Source organism: Aspergillus brunneoviolaceus, assembly GCF_003184695.1.
Source record: "Aspergillus brunneoviolaceus CBS 621.78 unplaced genomic scaffold BO95scaffold_109, whole genome shotgun sequence".
Lineage (NCBI taxonomy): Eukaryota > Fungi > Ascomycota > Eurotiomycetes > Eurotiales > Aspergillaceae > Aspergillus > Aspergillus brunneoviolaceus.
Window position 1 is genome coordinate 56729 of NW_020290839.1, and position 25090 is coordinate 81818.

At 54.8% G+C, this 25090-nt stretch overlaps 12 protein-coding genes and 1 non-coding gene across 13 annotated transcripts; 7 read left to right on the top strand and 6 right to left on the bottom strand.

Moving 5' to 3' along the window:
- Positions 1-91: 91 nt before the first annotated feature.
- On the bottom strand, positions 92-1971 carry BO95DRAFT_488264 (FAD-binding oxidoreductase; the record flags this gene model as incomplete). Its single annotated transcript, XM_025590509.1, has 3 exons — positions 92-1287; positions 1337-1566; positions 1605-1971. 3 exons carry the CDS (start codon positions 1969-1971, stop codon positions 541-543), a joined length of 1344 nt encoding a protein of 447 aa, XP_025436669.1. The 3' UTR covers positions 92-540.
- A 418-nt stretch (positions 1972-2389) lies between these two features.
- On the bottom strand, positions 2390-3271 carry BO95DRAFT_376273 (ankyrin repeat domain-containing protein; the record flags this gene model as incomplete). Its single annotated transcript, XM_025583191.1, has 1 exon — positions 2390-3271. The coding sequence occupies one exon, from the start codon at positions 3269-3271 to the stop codon at positions 2390-2392; it is 882 nt and encodes a 293-aa protein (XP_025436670.1).
- A 203-nt stretch (positions 3272-3474) lies between these two features.
- On the bottom strand, positions 3475-5902 carry BO95DRAFT_425409 (Zn(II)2Cys6 transcription factor). Its single transcript, XM_025584708.1, has 3 exons — positions 5512-5902; positions 4857-5363; positions 3475-4806 (listed from the first exon to the last, which is right to left on the bottom strand). The coding sequence occupies exons 1-3, from the start codon at positions 5860-5862 to the stop codon at positions 3583-3585; spliced, it is 2082 nt and encodes a 693-aa protein (XP_025436671.1). The 5' UTR covers positions 5863-5902; the 3' UTR covers positions 3475-3582.
- A 1052-nt stretch (positions 5903-6954) lies between these two features.
- BO95DRAFT_448180 (Hsp20/alpha crystallin family protein) lies at positions 6955-8308 on the top strand. Its single transcript, XM_025587793.1, has one exon. The coding sequence runs from the start codon at positions 7126-7128 to the stop codon at positions 8212-8214; it is 1089 nt and encodes a 362-aa protein (XP_025436672.1). The 5' UTR covers positions 6955-7125; the 3' UTR covers positions 8215-8308.
- Positions 8309-10203: 1895 nt separating this feature from the next.
- Positions 10204-11321, top strand: BO95DRAFT_401030 (putative isochorismatase family hydrolase). Its single transcript, XM_025583856.1, has 4 exons — positions 10204-10352; positions 10414-10726; positions 10781-11000; positions 11057-11321. The coding sequence occupies exons 1-4, from the start codon at positions 10269-10271 to the stop codon at positions 11145-11147; spliced, it is 708 nt and encodes a 235-aa protein (XP_025436673.1). The 5' UTR covers positions 10204-10268; the 3' UTR covers positions 11148-11321.
- A 664-nt stretch (positions 11322-11985) lies between these two features.
- Positions 11986-13521, top strand: BO95DRAFT_425414 (uncharacterized protein; the record flags this gene model as incomplete). The annotated part of the gene is made up of 3 exons (XM_025584709.1): positions 11986-12274; positions 12489-12789; positions 12840-13521. The coding sequence occupies 3 exons, from the start codon at positions 11986-11988 to the stop codon at positions 13519-13521; spliced, it is 1272 nt and encodes a 423-aa protein (XP_025436674.1).
- A 133-nt stretch (positions 13522-13654) lies between these two features.
- BO95DRAFT_376328 (putative short-chain dehydrogenase/reductase family protein) lies at positions 13655-14782 on the bottom strand (the record flags this gene model as incomplete). Its single annotated transcript, XM_025583196.1, has 3 exons — positions 13655-13781; positions 13837-14112; positions 14187-14782. 3 exons carry the CDS (start codon positions 14780-14782, stop codon positions 13655-13657), a joined length of 999 nt encoding a protein of 332 aa, XP_025436675.1.
- Positions 14783-15537: 755 nt separating this feature from the next.
- BO95DRAFT_448182 (SGNH/GDSL hydrolase family protein) lies at positions 15538-17855 on the bottom strand. Its single transcript, XM_025587794.1, has 11 exons — positions 17571-17855; positions 17502-17508; positions 17386-17422; positions 17244-17296; positions 17050-17168; positions 16974-16992; positions 16836-16925; positions 16694-16787; positions 16563-16622; positions 16266-16502; positions 15538-16206 (listed from the first exon to the last, which is right to left on the bottom strand). Exons 1-11 carry the CDS (start codon positions 17770-17772, stop codon positions 15901-15903), a joined length of 1224 nt encoding a protein of 407 aa, XP_025436676.1. The 5' UTR covers positions 17773-17855; the 3' UTR covers positions 15538-15900.
- Positions 17856-18602: 747 nt separating this feature from the next.
- Positions 18603-19172, top strand: BO95DRAFT_320570 (uncharacterized protein; the record flags this gene model as incomplete). The annotated part of the gene is made up of 1 exon (XM_025581789.1): positions 18603-19172. A coding segment is annotated over one exon (570 nt), but the record flags the coding sequence as incomplete, so codon positions are not given.
- Positions 19173-19939: 767 nt separating this feature from the next.
- BO95DRAFT_t302 lies at positions 19940-20058 on the bottom strand. Its single transcript has one exon. It is a non-coding gene; the product is annotated as a tRNA-Leu (tRNA).
- A 158-nt stretch (positions 20059-20216) lies between these two features.
- BO95DRAFT_486457 (uncharacterized protein) lies at positions 20217-21525 on the top strand (the record flags this gene model as incomplete). Its single annotated transcript, XM_025590454.1, has 3 exons — positions 20217-20658; positions 20776-21390; positions 21480-21525. The coding sequence occupies exons 1-3, from the start codon at positions 20588-20590 to the stop codon at positions 21523-21525; spliced, it is 732 nt and encodes a 243-aa protein (XP_025436678.1). The 5' UTR covers positions 20217-20587.
- A 73-nt stretch (positions 21526-21598) lies between these two features.
- BO95DRAFT_448183 (cytochrome P450) lies at positions 21599-23700 on the top strand. The gene is made up of 5 exons (XM_025587795.1): positions 21599-21948; positions 22008-22149; positions 22223-22611; positions 22666-23359; positions 23419-23700. The coding sequence occupies exons 1-5, from the start codon at positions 21907-21909 to the stop codon at positions 23619-23621; spliced, it is 1470 nt and encodes a 489-aa protein (XP_025436679.1). The 5' UTR covers positions 21599-21906; the 3' UTR covers positions 23622-23700.
- Positions 23701-23920: 220 nt separating this feature from the next.
- BO95DRAFT_321796 (NAD(P)-binding protein) lies at positions 23921-24814 on the top strand (the record flags this gene model as incomplete). Its single annotated transcript, XM_025581808.1, has 1 exon — positions 23921-24814. A coding segment is annotated over one exon (894 nt), but the record flags the coding sequence as incomplete, so codon positions are not given.
- Positions 24815-25090: the final 276 nt, after the last annotated feature.

Consider the following 25090-nt stretch of genomic DNA (forward strand, 5'->3'; position numbering starts at 1 on the left):
CGTTAATCATTAATCCAGGATTTATAATCTGTATGCGCGGCATCTACAGCCGGAGATGGCAGATCCACCAAGAAAACAGAGCCTTGGCAGGCCAAGGTGAGATGCGATGAACGATGCAACGATGATGACATTGCGATGGTAGAATCAGCGATCGTCAAGCGTCCAGAGACTGGAGCCGGTTCTTGGCGGTTCTTCTCCCGTAACTTTAAACGGGACGATCGACTCGAATAGAGTTGAATGTGTGGACAAGAGCTTTCAGGACTGCGGCTGACGGTACCTGGATATGGCAAACATGGGGCGGCAAGTGCCGACTCGGCCATGGGACGTCATGTTGAAATATGCCCGTGCGGAGGAGATGACACCATTATGAACTCAGCTGGTCACGATGGAGGTCGCTTTCTAGTTGCTTCTACGTCCAAGAACGCTGAAGACAAACTCCCCGTGCGCATCGGTGTCCTATTTCTGATTATCATTGCAACGTTACGCAAGATGTGGAATAGAAAGAGAGTCAAATAATCAGGCACAGGTTGAACAGACATCTCATAACCTCGCCGTGGCCGCCGCAAACACCCCTCGAGGATCGTGTTTGCCTCTCATAACCACCAACCACGCAAAATTCTCCCCAAATATTCGCGACATTTGCACCTCCTTCGGAGCCGTCAAGGACAGATACGTCGACGGGAGAAAACTCTCCTGATTGGTGCGGCTCAGCTCGCTCCAGAATTCCTGCCCCCACGCAGTCGCAAGGTCCAGATTCTCTTCGCGCTGCGCATTTGCAATGATCTCGAACACGAAGAGGCCTTCCCTGACCGCAAATACAGAGTCGGAGTGGCCCTGGGCCGATGGGGTGCCGGTCCGAATCTCATGCATGGCGAAAAAGGTGTGCGGGTCCGTCGGCATCTTCAGGACGCTGGTGGAGATCACGTCTAAAACCTCTTCGCTCAATCGCTTCAGGCTGATCGTCCGCACACGCCCACGCGTATGGGACGGCACCATTCGATCCGTGCAGGTCAGATAGGTAAGGGGCGTTGTTGATTGGACGGCGTTGTGAGCCACCGGAGCTAGAGCGCTGATTTTCTCGGCCCATAATTGTCCAGTCTTGATGTCGGAGGACGCCCAGACGAACAGGACAACCAAGGTCTTACCGTGAGGAAGGTTGAGGACACTCTGTTGCAGGGTGAGCTCTGCAGGGATCCCTTCGGCACATAAAGCCTGGTAGCCCGTGTTGTACTGTCGGATAACTGCAGGGAGATCATCGGACTGGAACGCAATGGCGCCCGCGAGAGTCTGCCGATGGTCAGAGTCGCCGACTAGGGACATGTGGATCAAAACATACTTGAGCCAGGCGGTGCACCGGAATCGTGAGCTCAGCGACAACCCCGAATGCTCCCCCCGCGCCACGAAGGGCTTTGAGCAGCTCTGTGTCGGCGTCCACCAGCTCCCCCTGAGCGTTGATAACTTTGGCTGCCAGGATTTGATCGACTCCCAATCCAAACTTGGAACTGTACGGTCCGTAGCCACCGTACATCGCCCAGCCCGCGTATCCGACCGAGGAGACTGTCCCGACTGCAACGGCCAGCCCATGCTTCTGCAGCGCACGGAACAATCCCCGCCGAGGATGCCTCCCCCGATCCGCGCGGTCGAGGACTCCTGGTCAATCTCGACGTAGTTAATCAAACGCATGTCGACCGCGACCGCCCCATTTCGGATGAATCGCCCAAAGGAATCGTGGCCTCCCGATCGAATTGTGAATGGGATGTCGTTAGCCACCACGAAGGACACCATAGAAGCCGCAGCCTCCACAGTAGATGGACGAGCGATCACGAGGGGATTCAAGTCGGGTAGAGACACATATGCCGCGCGCAGCTCCGCAAACTTAGGAGAGGACGGGGTGGCATGTTGGATGGATGGGTTGTTTGCGAAGAACCCGGCGAGTTTGTGCAATCGCGCCCTCGCAAGATCTTCAGTCATAGCGTCAGCTATTCTATGCGCTCAAGCGCGCTGATACTGGAATATTGGGAGATTGAGGTTGGTGACACCATGGTGGCCTTCTCCTGTTCATATATCTAATACGTCATGTGGCTCCGACCCCGCTAAATGCGTAAGAGTAAAGCTTTGTCTTGCTCTGCGGAGGGTTGCACAGTATTTAGGACTGCCATCTATCCGCTGAGTCAGAGTGCAGGAATGTGTCGGAGAGCTGAAGTTCGACCCCGATAGGCCGTAGCGTCTGTGTCTGCGTGGTACATCATCCCTCGGAGTTTGCTGTCTTCCGAGCGAAGCAAGGCTGGCCAGCAGAAGCCTCGGATGTCAGGTAAGCACATATTTGGTCAGCAGCCTATTATTCAGCATCCTAGACCCCCTCCCCCTCCTTGTATTCACCGAGCACCCCTCAGTCCATCAGTTCGATCAAGTCCTGTCTGCCGGTTCTCTGTGCATTCTCCCGCGCACTTCCAAATGGCCCTCTCAAGTCCGGATCTGCCCCTTTCGCCAGCAGCCACCGCACCCGGTATCTTGCGCCCGCCACAACCGCATAGACAAGGGCATACCGATGCGTCATGTGCTGCGTCTCCTCCGCCGCATTCACTTTTGCACCCCGCTCGACGAGCAACTCCATGATTGGGATCTGCGCACGGTCGGAGTCTTCGTTCTGAATCTTCTGGTTGGGATAGACATGTGGATTCCAGCCAGCAGGACATCTACCCGCCGCGCAGTGCAGCGGGGCGCCCTCTTGGATATTTGCGCCCGCATCGAGGAGTAGGCGGACGGATTCGGGATTCCCGTAGTTGGCAGCCAGTTCAAGCGGAGTCAGCCCTTGAGCGCCCGTGATTGGGCCCACATCGTTTGGATTGAACCCATGGGCGAGGAACCATTCCAGCACAGGGGCATCGTTGACCACCCGACTCAATATGATCCTGTCTACAGGACGGTGAGTGTGGGGGTGCCATCCGCGACGGTTGAGAAGATCAAATAGTCGAAGGCGCTGGTCTTCTGGGCCTTCAAGAATGCTGACAGGGGTGCGTTCAAGGATGGGGGCTCCACTCGTGAGGAGATACTCGGCTGTTTGGAGGTTCCCTGCCTGAAGGGCATGGGTCAAAGCTCGATGCAGAAAGGCTGGGCTCAAAGGTTCTGTGGACAGTGCCTCCTGGAGGGCTGAGAGAGGACCTTTCCGACAGAGGTGGTCGAAGGGAGTGCTTGGGGGTGGCGTGCGGTCAATGCAGGTGCGATCGATGGGAGAGCTGATGGGGAGATCATTGTAGTAGCCAGCACTCATGGGGGTTCCAAATGCTGGTCGTTGCATTTTTGAGGCCGATTGCATTTGAGCTGCCTGTGCACGCTGCATTGCCTGCTGCTGGAGAAGACGCAGTGCGTGCTGATTGGAAAGGGCATGTTGTTGAGGCATAGTGGATTGGTGATGGAATCATTGACCAAGACGTAGCTTGCCCCAGTGCGCGGGAAGAGCCTCCTTATATACGCCGAGTAGCAGGCGGAGAGGATACTCCGGCTAACCCATTTGGGAAGGGCTATTTTGTACCGTCCGTGTAAGGCATTCAGCGCATGCCATCGCCGCTTCTGCATTTGGCTTCATGGCTGCGCAAAGATCCAGTCCATTGGAGACAGGTACACTTGGTTCGGATCGATGCCCGTCTGATTGAACCCGAGTAAAGAAGCGTAGTCGATGGCATCTGCCCGGGTGGTGGAACCCAGAATCTCTGCTTCACCCGCGACACCATGAGCGCCAAGGCTTATGTTCGCATCCATTTGAGGCGAAAATCTCTGCGTGCCACCAGCTGCTATGGCATCGCTATTTAGCGGTTCCAGATTACTGCGACCGGGGAAAGATACTTGCATTTCGAGTATCCTTCTACGAATGTCCGCTACCATTCGTGGTGGTTGTGGTATTCCGTCAGGCGATGCTGCCTCGCGCGCTTCCCAGGCCTGAAGAACGAGGCGCGCGATGACCACGAATATAGACGATTCATTCGCCACGCTACCCACGTTGCGCGCTTCGTAGTTGTCACTCATTGATTCCCAGATCGCAGTGGTTTGTTTCGCCGATCGTCTCCGCAGATCTTGGAGAATGTGTATGTAGGCGGGTAGCGGGAAGTACATGAGCAGAAACCACCGATATCCCTCGGTGAGTGGGGAGGCCATCAGTTTGGTGTCCGAGTCGAGGACAGTAAGGGCATGGTCTAGAGCCTTGTCCAGCGCGGATTCTGTCGGCTTTTCGCGAGCTTTTGCCTGTTGGGTGTAGTATTCCAGGAGATAGTTCTTGGCCACTGTCCCACGTACTGTCCAGAGAACCATGTACTGCAGAGGATTGTCGAGGCTACAGGAGGCGAGATACTTGCGCTCTATAGTATTCTCGAGCTCGGCCATATCGCTGGGATGCTGGGATGTGCCCACCATGCGATGGAGGAGGGGATTCGTGAGGTCAAGATGAAAGGGACTATGACGGATAAAGTCTGCAATCTCACTCCGAGCCACAGTAAAGATTGCCTCGGTCGGTCGGTCGTGTGCGGCAGGCATTGCCGTCATCTCAGGTCGGAGATCAAAGTCGTGTATGTTGGCTGGTGGCCGGCAGTCCCAGGTTGGTTCTAATGGAGCTGTTCGGTAGTCGAACATCTCGCAAATGCGGCTATCGAACAGGATGAGAGACCACCACAGCCGGCGGCGCATCTCCCCTTCCAACGCCGGGTAGCGAGCATTGGCCGCTTCCTGATGTAAGCACATACGGCGCGCGATGCGGATAGCCACAGCTAACATGGAGGACAACGACCGGGGGTCCGTATCTTGACGTATAGACACCTTTTCGAGATCAGTATTTGCAAAACTCAGAGATGATTTTATGCACCGACCAGGTACAGAAACAGCGCAGTCAAACTGTCGAGATCGGGAGATCGAAAAACATCACAGCGCCGCAACGCCTGCTGGCAAGCGAGCTGGTAGCGACCTATTTTCTCTTTGCGAGCAGCGCCCAGGACCCTCCGGCAGTCTTCTTCCGTGCAACTCAACAGAGCCATGCAGTAGATACTGAACATTAAGGCCTCCAGTGCCGAAGGGACCCGAGCTAAATCGGCTGCGGCGTCGATGATGCGGGACTGCAAGGTTGGCGTGTGAGTGACCTTGAGCAGTGGGTCAATGTTATCCAGATACGTCTGCCAAAGTCGAAAGATTTGAGCCTGGTCTGGGTGCGCGGCTGCAAGATCCATGTCGGTCGCTGCAGGGCCGAACAGGAGGGAATCATTCGGTTCACGCTGGTACATCTGATTCCAGACAGTCGTAATCACGCTTTGATTTACATCCTGGCCGAGACCACCATGGGTTGCCTCATCGTCATGGTCAGGGTCCCTTGCATCCGCTGCCTGGGGGTACATCAGTCCAGCCATCCCAATCTCAATCTGCGACTTGCATTACCCTTTGATTCATGGCATGCCACAGGTTTCTATATGAGATATGAGCTAGCTGCACTAGAGATTTGCTTTTGTTCTGTAGCGGTGCAGGAACCTACACTGCTTTGGGCTTCGCATCCGATGGTCGTTCTAGCTCGGACCTGCATGAGCTTGGCTCCCTCTCACCGGGTGAGGTCGGGTCCTCCGGCGAAGGATGTAACGGCTGAAATGGGATGTTGTTGTCGCGTAGGAGGTCCTCATAATGACGGAGACGCTCTAGGAGGTCGCGCTCGGCGAAGCGTCGACGTCGCTGGCGCGTAGCCAGCACACACTCCGCGCCCGCGCGAAGGCAGTTGGCACAGGGCGATTTGCGATCGCATCTGATCTTGCGTTGCTGACAAAGCACACAGGATAAGACTCGGTGTGGCTTGGAGCCAGGCGCGGTGGGGGGCGACTCTGCGGGGGTGGACATGACAGACAACAGCGACCATTCTTGGGAGACAAACGGATGGACGCCGTTCGATGGATGGTTGTAGACGAAAGAGAGAGTCCGAGGCAGGCGCGACGCCGGCGACCGGAGATTATGGGCTGCGGTGGCAGCCTGAGGCATCCAGCTAATGCCTTTCTCGGGACTTGGAATTCCCGAGGCTGCTCAGCATCTTTCACCACCTTCTGCATTTCGATGATTTATCTTCAATCTCAGTATTTAGCCATCAAATTCACCTAGGTCCATGATAAATAACGGACTTTGAGATGTAGAGACCACCTGCGTGGCCTTACATAACTGGAACTAGAGGTAACAGCTATAATTCTACTCGATAGACTGCAAATTGACTCCTGGAGAACACCTAAATATACTCTCCAGAGGAAAGTATGCCCAGCTTACATACCAAGTACTCATAGCTATAGGGTGCCGATGTGAAAGGGCTTCGTGTCCCCGGCACGGATAGGGTCAACATCCCGAGGTCAAAGCTCAAGCTCTCATACATGAGTAGTACTGGTATGTCCGAGAGGTAAATCACCACCAGATAAGCAGTTGTACTGTACTTGAGGCTGCCAATGAGCAAGAGAGCCAAGCAGATGTACGTGGCCTGGGGTGACTCAATTACAAAGCTCGGTGCCTCGTTGGAGGACGCTGTGAGTCAGCGGAGGTCGGCCTTCACATGGCAGCGCCACAGACAAGGACCCATACATGCTTCTGGGTCCTACGTAGCCACTGTTCAGGCCTATGGGGTGTTGGGATAGGGCTGCAACGATGCGCGCGCAGGCAGTAACTATGCGAAGTGTGGCTGAGGTGGCGGTGTCTCTCGGGCTTAACTTCTTGATCGGGCAGCTCAAGCCGATAGTGGCTCGGGTCTGAGTCACGGTGCGCTCTCATTGCGGCGCGAAAGGCCTAGCGCGGCATTATCTCCGAGTGCAGTAAGAAGTCCGAGGCTCGGGAAATACGAATTCCGCCTTATCTCCGACCGGCAGCAAAAGTGGCGAGTGAATGCATCCCAGGCTGGCAACAAGCGTTACGACGACTATATCGCGGTGGCGAAACTCTATCAAAACATCCAGCATGGTCACCTTGATGGGAATCTATAAAAGCTGTAGAAATCCCGGGCTGATGATGTCTATCTCCATCACCCAACACTTTGTTCCATTCATCCCTTAATCAAAATACCTTCTCTTCCTCTACATCAATTCACTACTACCATTTCTCTCATAAAATCAACAACAACGAACAAACAATATGGCTTCGATACGCCAACTCAACCAAACTGCTCCCTTCTGGGACTTTATCGCCGAGATTGAAGAACGCGGGTTCTCCCACCACCATGATCACGACAACGATGCCACCGACAACGAAGAGCAGTGGCACGGTCGAGGAGGTCGCCACGGACGTCGTGGCCCTCACCACCGCCGCCACCGCGAGCCCACCCCGGAAGACGATGAAGACGACGAAGAAACAATCCACGAAGTAGAGCTAGAGGAATCATCCTCGGACAGCTCCGACGAAGAACACGATGAGCCCCGCGGCCCCAAGCCACACCACGGCCGCAAGGGTCACGGAAAGCACAGCGGTTTCCACGGCAAGGGACATGGCGGTCCTGGTCGTCGTCGCCACAGCCCCGGACCAGGTGGTCCCAAAGGCTTCGGACCCCGAGGCGGCCCTGGTCCTTTCTCGGGTCATCGAGGTCCCCACGGTTTCGGGGGCCCCGGGGGTAAATTTGGCGGTCACCACTTTGGTCTCCGCGGCGGCTGCGGTCCTCGTGAAGATATCGACTTCCTTGAGCCCTTCGGCCCTCACAGAGGTCACCACGGCGGATTCGGTGCCCGTGGTGGTCATCACGGACCGCACCCGTACTGGGGAGGACGCAAGCACATGCGCGGATTCAAGCATGGCGGCCGATGTGGTCCTCCCCCGCCTCCTCCGGGCTTCTTCGGACCCTGGGGCCGATTCGGATTCGACAACAAGAACAACACCGAGTTCCAGCCCGAAGTGGATGTCTACGATACCCCCGACGCTTTCCTCATTCACGTCTCCCTCCCCGGTGCTAAGAAGGACGCGGTGGAAGTCAAGTGGGATCCGCGCAAGTATGAACTCAACATCTCTGGTGCCATCGAGCGCTCTGGAGACGAAGAACTGCTAAAGGCCCTGGCGCTGGACGAGCGTCGGGTGGGTGCCTTCGACCGAAAGGTGCGCCTGGGCAGTGCTGCCCACCCGGTTGAACTGAATGCCGATGAAATCACGGCGGAGATGGAGAATGGGGTCCTCAGTGTGCGGTTGCCCAAGGTGGAATCGGATGTGGTGGTGGTGACCAAGGTTGATATTCAGTAATTGGCGCTGCTTTTCGGGTTACTCGCTATGGAAGTGAGGCGTTTTTGGGATTCTTGACATACTTCTGGCTATAGTGTTTTGTGTTTAATTTACGATGTCTTTCTGTCCCAGCAAGATCCATTTTCGGAGAGAACTGCGAAGCGTAGTTCGTAGCCTGTATCCCAGCAGAAGCTTTTGAGTGTAGACGGCTCGTAGTGTAATTTCCCGTGCGAGCATGTGATGAATATTGACTTTGACCAGCGTGGAGGTTTCATCCTCTGGGAAAGTTGTCGGAGTAAGGTATGTAGACATGGCACTAGGGACCCAACACGGCACCAGGTCGTATATATGGATCTATTGGATATTACACTGGGTGCGCTTATAATTGATACGAACCCTCCAGAGGCTTCGGTCCCTCCTTCGACTCCATTCCTCATGTATGCACAATCCTGGTCGTCTTACTATGCATCACTAGCCACATTTAGCGTACTCGGTTCGCCATGCAGAGTCTCGGAGTCGGAGGCATCGGGGCAGGAGGCTCGTATCGCGCCACGTGCCGAGTGCCATTCATGGCAAGATATGCGGTTCGCTCTCACGCTGCATCAGATCTCATCTTGGCTATCGGCCAGGAAAGGAAGGTACATAGAAAACCCACCGGGGACCCTCCCGATACCCGACAACACGAGGCTCTAGAGTGGAAATCACTTTAAATTACCCTATTTCGGCTCCGACTCCTCGGGAAGTATAGTATAGGATACTGCTAGTATATTGGTTGATACACAGACTGCGGTGAAGGTGTCATTGGGGAGAGTCCGGCCTGTTTGACTGTGCTCCCTAACCCATGGAGGTAAGCTTCCTGGTGGCTGATGGCGCAAGCAGAGCAATATGGGTCATCTTCTCGTAATTGCCAGCGATAGATAGCAATTCGCGAGCCGTTTCTGCAGCGAGACACCCCGGTGCTGCAGACGATTGTCCCGCTTAGCCTAGATTCAGGGTGAAGCGAGACCCCTGTCATGCAGGGACAGCAAAGCTGCCGACAGAGTCTCACTCCCCCATTTTATCCAAGACCCGGCATTTCAAACACGAGAACGTTCTGCAGCAGGTCGGGGTGATTGGCGTAACCACTCCCTGCAGTGGAGGCTTGGGCATAGCGAACCGGTGCGATCTCTCCCTCCTTCATAATGCCTCATTCTTGGCGGAGTTGGGGCTAGAATCGCCGTTAGATTGATAGCAGATTGTCCCCGCATTCACCCGTCATTTCGTAATACGGGACATCTGATGGAGAATGTAAGACAGAGGGATACTGCTTTAGGGTTGGGCGGTTCTGCTAACCAGCAATCAAACGTAAATGGGCGAGCGAGATGACATCCCGCCGGGGCAAAGTGGTTGGAGAAGGGGACAAGGGACTCAAGGGAGTGGCATAGAGTCCATTTTCCCAATGAGGGTTATTTAGTGCGAATTAGTGCATCTTCATACGGGCTTGTTTGTCAAGTGGTGCAGTGGTGTGCAGTGGCAGCTCCTTCGAGAATCCACTATCAATCTAATTTGCGGAAGGTGATTGGATGGATCGGTACAACTGGAGATATTGAGTGGGGAAGAGCAGCTTGAACACGGCGCGACTTCCTCCGGGCGCTCGGTTGGCACGGCGGCACTGCCAAGCCCGACCAGTCAGAATCCCATAAGCAATCCATAATCCGTGCTCCGTATAGAGAGCCACCAGTGCAGTGCAGTAGTTACTGTAGCCCTAACCCCGGCTCATCGTAGTCCATCAGGGACATTGTCCCTCTAGTTCCTCTAGTCCCTCTAGTCCCTCTAGTCCCTCTCCAGGCTGCAGCCAAGACTTCTGCGATACGAGATCCCAGTCGCTTCGAGATGAGTAGATGGTTGACAATCATGACCCAATGCTGAGCATACCCTTCCTGTTCGGAGACACCAAGGGCTTCCAGATGGCGGATGCCCAGGTATAAAGAGGCCCCCATCGCCCAGGCAAATAGAGAATCATCAGAGACTCATCACTCCGAGAATCCCAGCAAGCAAAGACCAAGCCAGTCCAGCAGCACCTTCTCAGCTTCAAAATGCGTTTCAGCAACATTCTCGCAGCCCTGGCTCTTGGAGTCTCCTCTGTTCAGGCGTGGAACCGTATCGACAAGGACAATGCGGTAGGTCTTGACAAGAACGCCCTTGTGGTTCGCAATTTGAGTGTCTGACACTTCTATCCAGGCCCTCCTTGTGATCGACCACCAGGTCGGTCTCACCCAGCTGGTGCGCGACTACAGCACCAACGACTTCCGCAACAACATCATTGCCCACGCTGCCATCGGCAAGGCCTTCGACCTGCCCACCGTCTTGACCTCCTCCTCCGACACTGGCCCCAACGGTCTTCTCCTCAAGGAGATCACCGACATGCACCCCAACGCCACCTTCGTCCGCCGCCAGGGTGAGGTCAACGCCTGGGACAATGCTGAGTTCCGTGCTGCCGTCAAGGCCACTGGCAAGAAGCAGCTGATCATCGGTGGTATTGTCACTGAAGTTTGTAAGTCGCCCTCTACCAATATAATCTGAGACCTCGGGAGGCTAACGATCCCAGGCACCGCTTTCCTGGCTCTCTCCCTGATCGATGAGGGCTACGAGGTGTATGCCAACACCGAGGCCAGCGGTACCTTTGATGCCAAGCTCGCCATCGATGCCAACCGCCGCATGGAGAAGGCCGGTGTCACTCTGATGGGCATCTTCGGCATTGTCTGCGACCTCATGCGTGACTGGCGCAACACCCCCGGCCTGCCCGAGCTCCTCCCCTGGCTCGACCAGTAAGTTCTGGATGATCTCATCGAATTTCGTTCTGTGGTGCTAACGACCCCTGCAGGTACCAGTTTGCTTACGGTCTGGTTGCTCGCCACCACGCTGGTGCCATTGTCAACGGTACCCTGGCTGCCGTCGAGGAGACCCTGATCTAAACCTCGTCCGCGCCACTCGGGCACTCCGAGGCCGATGGCCTGTAGAGCAAACCTGGCGACAGTGGCTTTAGCCTTCGTGGGTGCCCGACCGCTGCCCCCTTGTCAAGATAAGCCTTGGACTTGGTTCTAGTGGCTTTGGTTGTGGTCTTGGGTGTTCGAACTATGATACAGTCTAGTAATAGAGAATGGAGTGATTTTTTGAAAGTTTGGTCGATGACAGCTGACAGCCAATTCACTAATGCACACGTAAGAAGCTTGTAAGCCAGGGTCCGGAACCGTTAGCTTCAGGGACTCTTCCGTACTCTTCCGGCTACTCTAATCCACTCAACCTTTCCTAAATTTCCAGGATAATATTTCCGCTCCAGATTCTGGCACGGACTGTAGTATAACATGGCCAGTATGTCTACCTCATGACTGAGGAGTTGTTCTCCTGTGATGGGACGAACCGATCTTCTGCCAAAAAGAAAACGGATAGAAATTAAGTATAACAATATGGAACATGGCAGAATCGCGTTTAGGCCGAGATTCAGGCCCAGTGCCCCATGTCTGGAAATTCGGATTGTTTTCCATAATCCTACTCCGAAACATGAAGAGCAAAGTAAGATTGATCATCATGAGAGGTTCACTTCATCTTTCCAGAGACCTGCCAAGATCGTTGCAGATGGTCAACCAACCACATATCAGAATCTCCCAAGTCCGTTATCGCCGCTATCGCCGACTCACGTCTCACTCCTAACTCAGAGTAAGTTACTCTTCATTATCCTCATCTAATCAACTCTAAGCGATTGTCATCTACATCGACTGCATACGCACGAATCACAAAGTCAAATACTTGAACATGCATCTGGAGTTCATCGACGGCAACACTGCCATCTCAGCCACCACCCGAAAGCGCATCCGTAGCCATGTGGCTCGAGGCAAGAACGCGGGGAGACGCCTCGCACGGCCATCCCGGCTGAACAAAGCCCATATCGATCCTCCGACTTACTTCCGTATCCCTGCCCTCCTTCAGGGTCAGAATACCAAGGAACATCCAGAGGCTATGTGCGACATCGAAAGACCCATCACGAGCGGTTTAATCTTCCCGGTGGAGATGGAGCCACAAACTCGGGACATCGCACACAAGGGTATGTCCGATCTACAGAGCAGTGGCACCGATGGCATGTTAACGGTCTCTAGCGTTTGGCTTCATTCGTGACCTACGCGGTGCTCCTGGGTTATTTCACATCGTTGAGGAACCAAGCGCTCCTTTAATTTGGGTCCAATACATGTTCCTCGACGCCGCGTGTGAGTGATCTGGTGATTTTGACTTGGCCATCGAGAACGCTGACGGCGAGCAAGACTTCCATTCAGTCATCGCCACGTGTCTGTGGATTGTACCGGGACTCATATCCGAGCAGCACAGAGTCACCGAGGCTTCGCGCCATTTATTACACACTCTACGCCTCATCAACGTCCGGCTGGCCGGCGAAAACTCCACCTCGGATGACACCGTAGCGGCCGTCGTGGGCATGGTGCACTACGAGCGACACCAGGGGCAGTTCGGACGCGCTCTCATTCACATCCGAGGGCTGCGGCAGATGGTCGACCTGCGTGGCGGGGTTCTAGAGTTGGGATGTGAGCTGGCAAGGAAGATATTTCTGTATGGGTTGGCAAAGCTGGCTGTGATACGTCCCGCTGACTAGCATTCAGGTGTGATATTGAATGTTCATTCCAGCTGGGCTGTGAGCCTTTGTTCTCTGTTGAAGAGGTTGATGCTGTGGCTTTTTCAGCAAATGACTTTGGGTTGAGACCCACTCCAACGACATCTGGAGCCGTCCCCCAAGGACTAAATCCATGTCTAGCCCCGCTGCTACGACATGGAATGCATATTGCACTTGTTTACAATACCATTGACACCGGTAAACGACCGAAGCTTACATATTATTCTCATTTCGATCTCGTTCTATCCTTCGGCTATCGGCTGTTACAATTCAGTCCATTGCAGGGACCGCGGCCAGTTAGTCATCTAGACGATGTCATTCACCTTGGCTTGATAATCTTTCTCTGCACTTTCATTCGACGACTGGATCGTGGCATCGCTGACAATTATCTACTTGCGAAACGACTTCGGTCTGTCGCTGAGAAAGTGGGAACCGATCGTGAAACACAGGAAGCACTGCTGTGGGCTCTGCTTGTCGGTACAGCATCTATCCTCTCAAGGGATATCCCGGAGTGGCTTACGGTAATGGTTGCAACTCTGATACAGAGTCTGGGGCTTGCTACCTGGGAAGATACTCTATACTTACTTCACCAATATCCATGGGTCAATGCCCTTCACGATGAGCCTGCCCGAGGGCTTTGGCAAAAAGTGTCTCCGTCTTCTGATACATGATTAGTGAACTAATAAAAGACAATCATATTGATGACAAAGCTATGAGCAAGATAGCGCATCCTGATACTTGAGAGGTTCTCTAAGTAATGGATATCCGGCACAGTCTTCTTCGCAATGATGCCCGACCATTCAACTACTGCCTCAGCATAGCTTCTACACATCCCGGCTCAACCGACTCCAGCACCTCCGCCAGAGCATCCCACATTCGTTTCTGCATTGCTTTCCCTTCTTCATCGGTCACCCAGTCGGGAACATCATTCCTGTATTCGAGCATCAGCGCAGTTCCTGAGATAAATGTCAACATGCAAATCTTACTCGCCCATCTCGCACGAATGGAGAAGACACCCATGGGATTCCCTCCCCGCCACCGCACCATGCAACAGCGTCCGACTCCCATCTTCCGCCGTCCGCCCGTAAAGCCGATGCATATCAGTGATCTGTGCCTTATGGTCCGACGGAACATTACGGATCAGTTCAGTCGTGCAAAGCCCTGGGCAAACAAGGTTGAAGATCACCCCCGTGCGCTCGACGGGCAGCATAGTCACGAGGTGCTTCAGGGCCAGGATCTCCATCAACTTCGACAGGGGATAACTACCGCATGCATTAGCTTGGTCCTTCTCTTCATCAGATCACAAACAGTGACTGAACAGTAAGAGGACACTCACCTCTTAGCCTGCAACCCCTCATCCCGTTCAATCCCCACCAGCGGATCCTCCCAGATCCCCTGCCACTCCTCCTGGGCTGTGAACCCGATTCGACTCGTCACCATCACCACCCTGACCAGCCCACCATCACTCCTCTCCGCACTCTCCCGCATCTTCCCCGCCAACAACACAGCCAAGAAGAACGTCCCCAGCACATTGACCGTCACAGACAAGAGATGGCCTTCCGCGCGGACAGGGCCCACCATCGCCACCGCCGCATTCTCGATCACCGCATCAATGCGCTCCAACTCTGCAATGGCCCGCTGCGCAAACGCCTTCACTGAATCAAAGCTGCTGAGGTCGAGGTGCCACACCTCCACCACGCCGGGACGAGTGGTACCGTTCTCGATCGCGTCTTTCGCCCTCTCGCCAGCCTCGAGACTCCGGACTGCCAGGATCACCTTGTCGGCTCCGAACGCGACGAGATGCTTCGCCGCCTCGAAACCGAGGCCCGTGTTTGCTCCGGTCACGATGTAGGTTCTCCCTGAGATGGCCTCGGGGGTGGCGAGGAGGGGGAGATTGCGGCGTTGGGTTGAGACAATTTCGTCGGTAGACATTGTCACTTCTTCTGTATCTTGTTTTTTTTCACGGGGAATGCAGATCTCAAGGGAAAGAAGATTGGCGTTGATGGCTGTTAGTCCAACTGAATGGAAGCGGTTTCTCGGAGTCGACATGCTCTTTATACCCATGGTTGGCGGTGCGTCATGTTTGCTATGGTTGATCGGAGTTTACGGAGTATATGATTTCAAAGAATAGTAATGATTTTGTAAATGTTCTTAAGTCCGACACAGCATTGGATCTTGGGGTTTAACATCAGTATCTCCATCAAGGTGACGATGTTGGTTGATACCCCAGGTTCGACCACTGGGAGAGTAGTGTCCTAATCGGGTTAGCTGGGAGATACGCGGGCGCCCCCCGTGGGTTCGAGCGGGGCAACTTTTGGCCAGTGGCATCGGGTCATGACTCAGCTTTGGCACCTTCAGGAAGATTGATACTCCGGGCTAGTTCGAAGATGACCGTCCTTCTGTCACGTGAGCTTGCGGTTCACCTCCAGCTCTTCAAGGTTTGTACTCCGGATTCCTCAAGCCCTCAACAAAAGAAACAAAACCCCGACTTTTGAGAAGAAGGTACAATGTCAGCTTTCAGACTCACTGGTCAAGATCTAGATAACAACCTCGTTAGCTCTATAGCCTCTCTTCTGAATGCTGCTGGCGTTCTTAATCTACTCTGGTGAATCATCATGAGTTGCGCAAGCAAAAGGTGGCATTGCTTACCCTTTACCTAAGATAGTAAGGGCAGGCAGGCATTGACATACGTACTTCCCAACCATCGCGAAAAATATTTCGGGAATGGGTCCAAGTGGTGGGATACCACTTCTCCAGCTGCGTACGAAAAGCCCTTGAATCCATATCGATCGATATAGGCAGCAAAGAAAAGGAGGAAGAGAGCGCAGAAACAAGGTATTGCGACCGGGCAAGCTACTCAATAGCCTCCCGCGTAGCATGCGGCAATAATCCACCATGTCACATAGGACGATCCCACGGATGCTCAGACGCGCTCTGTATATGCACAGCACCCCCATGCTCTAATCGAAATGTGCAAGGCATCTCAGCCTGGATAATTACACTATACACGGTCGGGTCGACCCAAACTGTACAATCTCCTCCCACAGAAATCAATACCCCTCCTGATCGTTCCAGTACAGCGTCCCGTGCTGCACCTCGCCGGTCGGCTTGAGCTCCCAGCGCAGAACCAGCCGCGTCCACTGCAGCAGATGGCTGGCCACCTTGATGTGGCCGACGTCCGTCGGGTGGTTCTTGGGGTTGATGTCGTTGTGCTGCAGGATGCCGTCCGTGTTGAGGTAGTGCACGAAGGTCCAGCGCAGGTCCTTGAAGTACTCGTACACCCGGATAATCTCGTCCTTGTACTGGATCGTCGACTTGTACTCCGTGCCGACTTTCTGGAAGGGGCCCCATTGCGACTGGCCGACCGTTAGCGGCAGTCGACCGACATGAGCAAATCGGCAGGTGGTTTGCTTACCATAAGAACGATTTCGGCTTTGGGCCACACGCGATGGATCTCCTCCACCATGTCGACGTAGGCTTGGTAGAATTTGTCGCCGGGCACTTCGTTCGGGTGGCGCCAGTCGTTTCCGCCCATCTGGATGAACACCAGGTCGGCGGGTTGCTCGGCCGAGTTGTCGAAGGCGGGAGGGTTGTCGCCGTAGAATTGGTGGGCACGGGCTCCGGGGTCGGAGGCACGGTTCCACCACCAGGTCTGCAAGTGTTAATTCGTTAATTCTGGGGACGGCGTGCAGTTCGAAGATTGGGGGAATACCATTCCGTGGACGCCACCGCCGTAGCATTGCATGTCAGCCAGGCAGACACCGGGGTATGCCTAGATTAGTAGGATGAGTAAGAGTGTGCGTGTGCAGTTTGAAGGGCCTCTTAAGAGAGGGTTCCACTGACAGTGATGGTAAACTCAGCATCTCCGAGTCCAACGCCGTAGAGGAAGGACCAGGACGACAAGGTCTCGTAGGTGGCATATTGACCCCCGGCCAGCCTGTTCGGTCAGTACCTGAACACGCAAGCATCCACCATGTACACTCACGAGCCTCCGATAATTTCCACCTTTCTCTTGTAGGGAGTGGGTTTCGTGATGTAGGCGTCCTTCGCAACGGAAACGCCGGCCAACTGGACTGTGCAGGGGATGAGCAGCGGAACGGCATACGCGCAGAGACCAACTTATCCTATGCCCCAATTCGTCACTGGCAAGTTGTCAGCCTTCAGGTTCTGCGCAGCACAAGCTTATCCGGTTCGCGCACCTCGCATCTCAAACACATTGCTCTTGGTGTCGATGCCATCGGTGAAGTCATCGGGCCCGATGAACTGGTAGGTCGCATCGGCCGTCACGTTCGAAAATCGCCAGTCCAGAGACCCAATTCTGTGGGATTGTAGTTGGTATCGCGGGATGATCGAGAGTGAAGAAGGTAGGGTGAAAGGGGGGGGGGGAGTATACCGATAAGCGACGAGGGCGCCGTTGGAGGTACTGGGGCCGAAACTTAGAGCTAACTGGAATGTGGAGTCGCAATGCGTCAGCCCTTTTTCTGTCTTTCTTCCACGGTCGGCACGGTCGGTCGCGGGGAGGATTGAAACCTTACCTTGTTGCCGGAAAACTCAACCTTGATCCCAGGGGCTCTATGCGCAGAGAGGCAGAGAGTTAGTGACCTTGAGTCCGGCGCATGCCATTTTTCACGGAAAGAACAGAAAGACCCACGACCACCCTGGTCTTGAATTAGCCACCAACTACAGAGATTGAGGTATTTCCCACTTGAGGTGGACTCACAGGAAATGTGCTGGCTATCCCAACGGCCTTTGTAGGCAATCTCCGGAACCCCCGCGTCGTAGTTGCGCCAGGAGTCATCGAGTTTGATGGGGGACTGTTGGCCGGGGTAAGGGTCCTCGCGTGGCTGGCCATTCTGCAGAATGGTGGCAGCCACGGGCCAGACCCGGAGGAAGATGAGTAGCAAAATGGGGGCGAATCTCATGGTGTGCACCAGCAGCCTTGGAGGGAGGGAAACTTGACGGTCACAGGCAGAGAAGACTCATGATAAAGGAGCAGAGCACATGCGAACGGGGGTCGAACAGAATTAACGGTCAGGGGCGACCAGCGCACTCACTTCCACCAAATTCAGCCCAGCCCAGCCAAGCCCACGGCCAAGGTTGCATTTCCCCAGTAGGGCCAGCAGGCCCAGCAGGCCCAGCACTGATGATGATGACTGGTGGCTTGCCGCCGATTCCCGCGCCACGCCCGCCCATTATGAGGTGATCGCTGACCCTGATTCGCTGTAATACGCTGTCCCTTGATGCCTCGGCGCTAAGGCGTCAAATACCCACAAACATAGCAAACACCGTCATTCATCCTTCACTGGGCCCTCATTGGCTGGCGCGTTGTATGTCGACTAGGTAGTAAGTATAGGACCATTCGACTCAAGGTTCCAAGTTCACGGTCACGCATCCGTGCTTCCTTTCAATATCATCTCTCAATCTCTCACTTGTTAACAGCTTCAGTCCCTTGACGTCACTTCATCCACCTACTACTCCTATAGCGGCATATATCATCATCCATCTCATACCTATATCACCGAAGTACTAGTTGTCTAATTCTCCCACATCTTCCACGCTACACCAACCACACTTCGCTTACCTCACTACTAAATTCAAAACATCTACTCAAAAAGTCCTTCAAATATGAAAGAAGAGAGTGACAAGAGCCTGAGACCTGCTAAGCAGATTCGCATCTCCCAAGATGAGGGCAACAAGTAAGCATTCTCCCCCTATCTATTTACTAGGCACTAATCGCAACGCAAGATATGAAGGGGCTTGCCTGACGATCATGGTGGGCCCCGGAACAAGTCGCTACACCGCGCATGAGAAGATGGCTCGTGCATCTTCGCCCTACATCGACAAACTCCTGCGGGAGCGCCCCACGCGCATCATCGATCTCCCTGGCGAGGAGCCTGCGATGGTGGCCATGTATGTGCACTGGCTCTACCATCGCACGCTGCCCGTGATCTGCGACCAAGCCCAGCAGGAGTACCTCCATCTGATCAAGGCATACGTCCTGGGGCTCAAGCTACTCGACACCCAGTTTCAGGATACCGTGGTCGATGCTATTGTTGAGCAGAGACAGTCCAGCTCCCAGGATGGCAAAAGTCCCGCTCCCAGCCGCGAAGCGATCAAATACGCCTACTCTCACACTTCTTCCTCGGCCCCAATCCGTCGACTCCTGGTGGATATCACCGCAAACCGCACAACTGATCCCAAATGGCTTACTTCTACTGAGAACGATATGCCTAGGGCGTTTCTTCTGGAGCTGGTCGCCAAGCTGATGGGCCGCCGTGCGACGAAGAAGGAGCCTCTCGACCCCTCCGCTTATCATAAGCACGCGCGTGTCTCCAACCATGCATCTCGGGCAGAGGACGATTTGGGACTTCAGGATCAATCAGGTACTTGGGCCATCCATATGTATAAGGCAGCACACTCACATTTTTGCACGACAGGAATCTCCCAACGAGATTTCTCGGGTTCACGATTCGGGAAATTCGCAAGGAAACGTAACCTTGATCATATTATCTCGGCCAACCGAGGGCTCGTGTGATGCACTTTTGAGAAGATGTTACAATGCACACGGGGTTGGGGGTTTTTTAGGGGATCGTAAGGGAATACGGTGCTGAAATGGTAATAAGGTTCTTGCTCTCATATCCCAAGCGGTACCAAAGGGCTTAAGTGACGTGAAATGACAATGCCAGTTGACCTTCTTGGTCGGACAGTCGCCTAGTAGATCCACCTTCTCTGCGATTATGGATTGAGAGTCTATGCCTTGTTTCGTTCCAGAACTGTAGCTTGTAAATAAAGCCCTCCAACCGGCCAACAATGGTAAGAGTTTGTGCTCAGTATGTGAATTTTAATCGCCCTTGAGTGCGATCGATCTACCGCGACCAGAGGAGATAAGCAAGTAAACTCCGGGAGGGAGGTTATCACGCCCTGCCTTTGAACTTTGACCTATTCGCATTTTGGAATGACAGGTAGGATGTAGCTTAGCTTGTTCATGTAGATACAGACGGACAGAAAAGCTGGACAGCAGGATTGCCCCACTGTAGTAAGGCAGAGCCAGACATCGTTGGGAGGAAAAAAACCAACAGCAAAAAGGTATGACAAGAGTGGGATTCGAACCCACGCCACTTGCGTGACTAGGAATGTTGCTCGTTGGAGCGAACATGGATGATCAGGTTGCCTGACCCTAGCGCCTTAGACCGCTCGGCCATCTTGCCTTGGTGACAGAAGGGCCGCTGCTTTGACTTTATAGCCCGCACATCATGTAGGTATCCTTCGCACCTGGGTTCTGTTCAGCATCAGCACAATACACCTGCAAAACACTATTGATAAGCTATTATCACATGGAGGTGATATGATGTGTCTCTGGAGAGCTCACCGGGCCACTCTAATGTGCCTTATGATTGATGGCGACCGTGTCTAGAGGTACCCTGATCCGGGGCTGTAGCTGGGGTCAGATATATATCTATCCGCCTGCCATGCCTGCGTGCCTTCCCGAGTTTCAATAGAAGCAATGGCCATGTTGTCATCATCCACAAATGATCTGTCCCCAGACATCAACCAACAGAAGAGATTCCAGCCACAACTTCATAATCCCTCAACAACTGTGTCCGCCCCGCTACCATAACCCTTGGTAAATGAACCCGGATTTCTGGCAGCGCTGCGACGCTCCCCATGACATGAGCTTACGAGATTTGTCCTTCCACCAAAATAAGCTCGAAAAGCCTGAATGGAGCAACTGAGAAGATGGCGGTTGGCATGAGCCAGTTCCCTGGGTCGAGTGATAAGGCCGAGGAACACCGACAGCCTGTCAGCCTGTACCAGCGAGCCGGGACTGCTATATCGCGATGGATTGGTGTCACCAGTCCGACTCCGATGAGCAAACGTCTCCATCGAGGATGAGGAGCGCTATAAAGACCAAGACCACTGCAAAGCCTCGCGGAGAACCAAGCTACTGCTCATCGAAATCTCGACCCTCCCGAGCTTAGCTGTACCCTCATTGAATCCCCCTTCACTGCTGCATCATCCGACAGGCCCGTTCTCCCCCAGCTTGAAGGCTCAACATTCGACGCCAACCTCCGCGACCGGCACATCATCTACGACTACGCGGCCCACGACGGCAACGGCAAGCCGGAGAAATGGCGCTACGAGATCTGGTCCTTCAACGAAGACCGGGTGGTCTACGCCATCCACGGCGGCCCGATGGCCGGCCGCAAGAACTTCCAAACGGCGGCGTATCAGTGCATCCGTCCCGGCGAGCTTTGGCAGGTCAACTGGTTGGAGGAAACGGGGACGATTTGCTCCTTGGTGTTCGATATCTCGAGCCGACGCTCGAGTACTCTGCTGGGCTTCTCCAAAGGCCACTGGACCCAGAACGAGGCTGCGCATGGCGACAAGCGCAACTTGGAGGATTTTGTCCACTGGCGCGAGTTGGCGAGGATTGGATCGTCGCAGGCGGACCGAGTGATGTTGAGTGAGCAGGCTGACATCCTGCAGGATTTCCACGGAGCGGGGGAGCTCAAGCCGATTGATCCGTCCTGGCCAACGCTGTAAGTGGCTGGACGTGGCGCCAAGTGGCTGGATTTATGCATACCTGGTACTGTACACACTAACCTAATGCTGTACGGTATGATCCAAGTACAGCCGATAGGTCAACTCTGGTCATGCAATATGATGTACCGTAGATGATGATGTGTTCATAAATGCCTAAGCCCGCTTTTGATCCGGACAAGCTTTGGTAAGCCCACCAAGAATCAACTCGCACGTATAAGCAGCAATTCTGATATCTACTAGCCATATCGCCGGCCTGCATGTAAGCTCCACGTCCATCGTGACCTGTCATAACTCAGAGACATGGCAGAGTCCCGGCACCATATCCGGCGCTGGAATGCACGATCCATGATGATCCTGGACCAACACCTCGGGGTTTCCGGCTTTCGGCGCCTGCAAACCCCGCCTTTGCCTACTATATAAAGAACATACCAATCGATCCCCGCTGCAATCAACAGACCGTTGCAATCCGTCCTCAGCAAGAATCTACTACTCGATTCGAACGAAAAACAAAAATGTTGTTCATCATCGGTGTTGTACTTGGCTGCTTGCTTGTCGTGGGTGTCCTTGCTTCGATAACGCCCAACCGCAACACTAATAGTCGGGCTATCTACAGCACTTCTTCTATCGAGGACTGACCAGCCCTCTCGCCCATATCCCGGGCCCGCGCTCTTCGCGATGGACCAGTGCGGTCTTTGCCTACTACTGCGTGCGGGGCGAGGTGGCCCAGTATGTCCATAGCCTGCACCGCAAATATGGTACTGTACAGCCCGCTGGACCCTGCCAGACGAAGTACGCACCATGACCCCAACTGACTCACCCACTCGCTAGGCCCCGTCGTCCGCGTTACCCCCACGGAAGTCGACATCTGCGATACCAGCGCCGTCAAGCAGATCCACAAAACCGGCAGTGCATTCCTCAAGTCCCAGTGGTACGTCGACCTCACCCCACGAGAGAGACAGAGCACCTTTTCCACCGTCGATCCCAAGTTCCATGCCGCCCACCGGCGACTGCTGTCCTCACCCATTTCCGATGCGGCCCTGATGACCCATTTCGAGCCACTCATCCGCGCCAGAGTCGGCCAAGCAATCGATGGACTGGACCAAGATATGGCAGCCACGGGAGCCGGGGATGTGTACAAATGGATGCTATTCATGGCCACGGACATCATCGGGGAGATGTCCTTCGGCGAGTCCTTCCGCATGCTGGACTCAGGCAAGGTGCGTAATACCCATTCTCCGAACGAACAGGAGCAACGGGCTCACCAACAGCAGAAAAGCCAATACAGCAATGACCTGGAACGGATCGCATTGACCGGGATCATCCGCACCACGTTTCCGACCATGTTCAAGCTGGCAGCGACTCTGCCGCTGCCCATCTTCCGTGAGACAGTGAAAGCCGTGGACCGTCTGGAGTCCTACGCCGTGGCCTCCATCGGCCGCTATTATGGCCTACTGAAACAGAACCCGAAGGACCCCAAGCCTACCCTGTTCACCAAACTGTATGACGCCGGCGAGAACGGCCTCTCCAAGGACGAGATCACCGCGGAGGCACGCACCTTCATCGTGGCCGGTAGTGACACCACCGCCGTGACGCTGACCTACCTGATCTACGCCGTGTGCCAGAACTCGCGGATCCGAGACACGCTGGTCGCCGAAATCGCGCAGCTCCCGGCGGACTTCACCGATCGGGATCTGCGCGGCCTGGCGTACTTGAATCGGGTCATTCTAGAGTCGCTCCGACTCTACAGCGCGGTTCCGTCGGCGCTGCGTCGTGCCGTGCCTGCTGGCGGGGCCCACCTCGCGGGCTATAGTCTTCCTGCCGGGGTCACGGTGGGCACACAGTCGTATTCTCTGCATCGCGACGCGAAGATCTTCGCGGACCCGGAGGAGTTCGAGCCGGATCGATGGGTGTCGCCCACTCAAGCGATGAAGGATGCTTCGCTGCCATTTGGTGGAGGGTCGCGTGGTAGGTTTAAGATTGTACCTGTTATCTGGGCGAAAAATGAGGGCTAATTCATGAATCAGTCTGTCTGGGGATACATCTGGCACGAATCGAGCTACGACTAGCCACGGCGATGTTCTTCCGTCGGTTTCCGCAGGCACATGTGTCGAGTCGTCATGGGATGAGCGAGGCAGATATGGTGATGGAGACCTTCTTCCTGATGGCGCCCAAGGGGCATCGGTGTCTGATCGAGGGGCGAGTTTCACAGCAGAAGGTTCAGTCTTAGGTGGTCGTGACTCTTATACTCTGGATGATGATTTTCATGATAAGGATTCAATAGCACACTGCCGTAGGTTGCAAATGACTGCAGTGCATCATATAACAAGTAGATGTAATATGCCATCGAGGTGTCATCCTATGGGTTTCCCCGCACTCAGCAGCAAGCAAGCTTCCCCGCTTCAACCGCACCTCATCAAACAAGTAACACAACAACACAACAACACCACGCACCACACCACACCGCTACACAAACCACATCCACCCACAGACATGTCCAGCACATCCAACACCAAGCACCTCAGTGACCGCGAGGCACTGGCCTTCCGCCAAATCCCTACCATGACCTTCTCCACCGCCACCAACCCTCTAACCGCGCCTCTTCCCCCCGACCCGAGCGCCGCCACGCCATCCCTTCGCGCCGCATCGCGCTTCGCTGTCCCCGGTAGAGCCATCATCACCGGCGGCGCAGGCTCCCTGGGCCTAACCGTCGCGCGGGCCCTACTCGAACACGGCCTGACGGCGCTCGCCCTCCTCGACCTGCCGGCGACGATCACCACCTCGACCGCCGCCCTGACCGAACTCACCACCTGCTTTCCCAACGCACAAATCCACACCTTCCCCGTGGACGTGACCTCCCCCGAAAGCATCACCACCACCATCACCACGGCCGTAACCAGCATGGGCGGCGTCGACCACCTCCTCTGCTTCGCTGGCATCGTCTCCTGCACGCCGTCGACCGGCGCCGCACCCGCCGAATTCAGCAAAGTCCTCGACGTCAACCTGACGGGCTCCTTCCTCTGCGCCCAGGCCGCCGCGGCCCACATGATCGCCCAAGGTACGGGGGGCAGCATCGTCTTCACGGCCTCCATCTCCGCCCACGCGACCAACTTCCCGCAGCCGCAGGTGGCGTACAACGTCAGCAAGGCCGGGGTGGTGCACATGACCCGCAACCTGGCGGCGGAGTGGGCCGGCCACGGGATTCGGGTCAATAGTGTCAGTCCCGGGTATATGGATACCGTGCTGAATGCCGGGGACGGACTGCAGCCGTTGCGGGAGATCTGGGCGCAGCGGTGTCCGATGGGTCGGATGGGGGATGTGGAGGAGGTGACCGGGGCGTTTGTCTTGCTGTGTAGTCCACGGGGTGGGAGGTATATCACCGGAGTGGATTTGGTGGTGGATGGGGGGGCGATGACTTTGTGAGCACCCTAGGTGGAGATAGATAGGGTGGGGAAGGGGAAGGGGAGGGGGGAAGGGGAAGGTTAGGGCTAGATGCCAGTTGGTGGTATTTTGATCTTGCCTCCATAGATATAAGATTTGAGGTTGAAGTAGACTCCCACTTGAAAACAGATAGCAGAAGCATTACTACTCGTGACACGGCTAGTACACATGGCTTGGGTTCGCTACAACACCAGTAAAGTACCAGTGACGAGTGTCTGTGTCCCCATTACGCGACACAGAATTATGCTTTAATAGACC